General features: G+C 39.6%; 1 protein-coding gene across 1 annotated transcript; it reads left to right on the top strand.

Moving 5' to 3' along the window:
- Positions 1-161: 161 nt before the first annotated feature.
- LOC104953134 (acetylcholine receptor subunit delta-like) lies at positions 162-2,723 on the top strand (the record flags this gene model as incomplete). Its single annotated transcript, XM_010780060.1, has 4 exons — positions 162-274; positions 943-1,098; positions 1,941-2,059; positions 2,523-2,723. Coding segments are annotated over 4 exons (589 nt in total), but the record flags the coding sequence as incomplete, so codon positions are not given.
- Between the last annotated feature and the right edge of the window lie 634 nt (positions 2,724-3,357).

Here is a 3,357-nt window from a genome sequence, read left to right as displayed (position 1 = left end):
AGCCAATCAGGATTGGCGTAATGAGATTGATGCTTCTGTTTGCATACGCGTTGAGGCGCATCCCATAGTGAGACATCTCACTTCATGTTACTCTGAGAACTGGGGTTACGTAAGTAACCTATAGTTTTCTGGTCTGATAACTAAGGATGTGTGTGTGCTGACAGACGTGGATTGACTTCCGCCTTGCATGGAATGAGACAGAGTTTGACGGCATCGGGGAGCTGCGTCTGCCTTCCAAAATGTTGTGGCTGCCGGAGATCGTACTGGAAAACAAGTGAGATTTTTCCCTTTTTTTTTTATATAAATGAAAAAATCACAAATTTTAAAAGAATAAAAATAAAAATATTCAATGAAATTATGAGGTAATTAATTTGCGAGAGAAAAGTTGTTATTTCTAGTGTTAAAGTGGAACACTGGAACAAAACTATTCTCTAGGATGAAAGTGGTACATTTCCTAGAAAAACTGGATTTTCTGACATTATGAAATCATGGATCTGTCTCTAATTAGTGGTTTGGTTTCTTACATTTTTTTTGTGCAAATTATGACTTTATTCATTAACAATTTATTTTCATTTTCATAAATGTACCCTTTTGTAGGTTGCAAAGTCTGGTTTTGTCTTGAAAATGGGCTGAATGTCCAATTTTAGATGCGCTTCTAAAAGAGAGCCCACATGCTATGGTTTTGACAGAGCTTTAATGAGACATAACCATCTCGACTCATACATGCTTTTGAACATTTCAAATGAGTTGCCGTTGACTTGTACACATTTTAATTTAGTTTCTCAGGACTTAAAGAGCTTCCTGTCTATGTAAACTCCACGATATGACTGAAACCTCCAGAATAGCTACTTAATGGACATTGAGTTTAAATTGGTAAACTACAAATTGTTCAATTTCCATACATTACATTCAACCTCGTTTTGATTTTTCTTTCTCCTCCAGTAACGACGCCCAGTTTGAGGTGGCGTACTACAGTAACGTGGTGGTGTATTCCAATGGTCTCTGCTACTGGTTACCGCCCGCCATCTTCCGCTCCTCCTGCTCCATCAACGTCAACTACTTCCCCTTCGACTGGCAGAACTGCACGCTCAAATTTGTGTAAGACGCCTAAACCACACAGTGTCACGGTAACAAAAAAAAAAAAAAAACTGCTAGGTTTGCATGTTTAAGATCAGGTTATCTGATTTTCAGAGTATTGTCTAGAGATCGCGGGTACAAGCGGCCGAGATGGGTTTTCTCCGCAGGGTGGCTGGTGTCTCCCTTAGGGATAAGGTGAGAAGTTCGGTCATCCGGGAGGGACTCGGAGTTGAACCGCTCCTCCTTCGCGTCGAATGGAGCCAGTTGAGGTGGTTCGGGCACCTAGTTAGGATGCCACCTGGGCGCCTCCCTAGGGAGGTGTTCCAGGCACGTCCAGCTGGGAAGAGACCAAGGGGTAGACCTAGAACCAGGTGGAGGGATTATATCTCTTCGCTGGCCTGGGAGTGCCTTGGGACCCCCCAGTCAGAGCTGGTTGATGTGCCAGGGAAAATAAAGTTTGGGGCTCTCTGCTGGAACTGCTACCTCCGCGACCCGACCACGGATAAGCGGGAGAAGATGGATGGATGGATGTCTAGACTAGACAATAAGTTTTGAACTTTCTAAATAAGTGAGCATCAGGATTTATCTCATTGTTTGATTCTAAAGGTGCACACATTCACCAAACTAATCTCTGAAAGCTCAGCCTCTAAACCTCAAATCATAATCTTACACCAAGATACTGAGGATCTCTTACCTAATATATTTAAACCAAGAAATCACAAATATTAACATGTTGACCAGACATTTGTGCATCGAAAATGCTTTGTGTCTTTCTTTTAGTCGATAAATCGAATACATGTTTTCTTTAGGCTATTGCTTATCGCATTGTATCTTACACTGTCATTACCCATGTTGCTTTGCAGCTCTCTGACCTACAATGCCAAAGAGATCAAGATGAATCTTAAGGAAGAGTGGTCTGAAGACGGAAACACTGTCTTGTGGTTTGTGGAGTGGATCATCATCGACCCTGCCAGCTTTACAGGTGAGTGTCCTCCACATCTGTCTCTCATCATTTAATAAATAATAAACCAGCGAGAGATTTCACTTAAATATCTTTTGTATATTTTATTCGTAAGTATATCTGATGTTTTGTTGTTTGGTTTGCACTGTGGTAAAAGATAAATAAATAGCGATAATAGTGGTTAGAATAATAAAAGAAACAAATATTTTAAAAAAAACACAACTTGTTATGAACAACTGAAAATTATGAAATAGCACAATATCCTCTCTTTTTCAATTGATTTTAATGTTGTTAATTATGTGCAAGAGATCCTGAAAATATGTTTGGTATCTACTGATGTAAATGATATTAAAAAAAAACAAAAACGTTTTTGTTCACAAAGTCCCCCTCAGGTTTGAAAAATATCCCATTTCCAGTCTCTTCCATGTGAACCTTATTCAATGTCTGCTTCACCTCCTCTATGATTTTTGCTGTTATTGGACAGAGAACGGCGAGTGGGAGATTAGGCACCGCCCGGCCAAGAAAAACACGTACGAGCACATCCCCATGGAGAGCAACAAGCACCAGGACATCACCTTCTACCTGATCATCAAACGCAAGCCGCTATTCTACATCGTCAACATCATCATCCCCTGCGTGCTCATCTCCTTCCTCGCATCCCTGGTCTACTACCTGCCGGCTGACAGTCAGTCGCATTATAATACGTATCAATGAATCAAAGTCACTGTTGAATTCAAACATTTGATCGGAACATGCATACGACATGCTTTTTTTTTCACTTGGCAGCACGTTTTATATTGAGATACATATTCTTCTTTTTTGTTATTTCTAGGTTCTGATCTTTTAAGAATGTAGAAATCTATATTGTTTATTAATTAATTGAAATGCTGTAATGTACATTTGTATTGATTGATGAATTAACATCATCATCATCATCCCCTGGCTTCACTCTTATACCTTCCTCTTGACATTCAGTAATAACAATAATAATACATCTAATTATGCAGAGTTTTTATGAGCAGTCAACCCCCACAATAAAATTACATTTCATATTAGCATAGGTTCAACAGTAAGTGCATATTCACTGCTTTGAAATTGCTTTTTTTCTCACCTCCTGCAAGAAGTTCTAGTTTTATATGGAGATTATTGGAAAGTAGATGGAGAAGTTTGTTGGATTCTGAAGAACCTATTTGCATTTGTTGTTATTTCACTGAACTGTGTGTGTGTGTGTGTGTGTGTGTGTGTGTGTGTGTGTGTGTGTGTGTGTGTGTGTGTGTGTGTGTGTGTGTGTGTGTGTGTGTGTGTGTGTGTGTGTGTGT

The sequence above is a fragment of the Notothenia coriiceps genome, unplaced genomic scaffold (genome assembly GCF_000735185.1).
Source record: "Notothenia coriiceps isolate Sejong01 unplaced genomic scaffold, NC01 NC01_scaffold00021148, whole genome shotgun sequence".
In the NCBI taxonomy this organism is placed as follows: Eukaryota; Metazoa; Chordata; class Actinopteri; order Perciformes; family Nototheniidae; genus Notothenia; species Notothenia coriiceps.
Note: the sequence above shows the minus strand (reverse complement) of the source record. Positions and strands in the feature narration are given on the sequence as shown.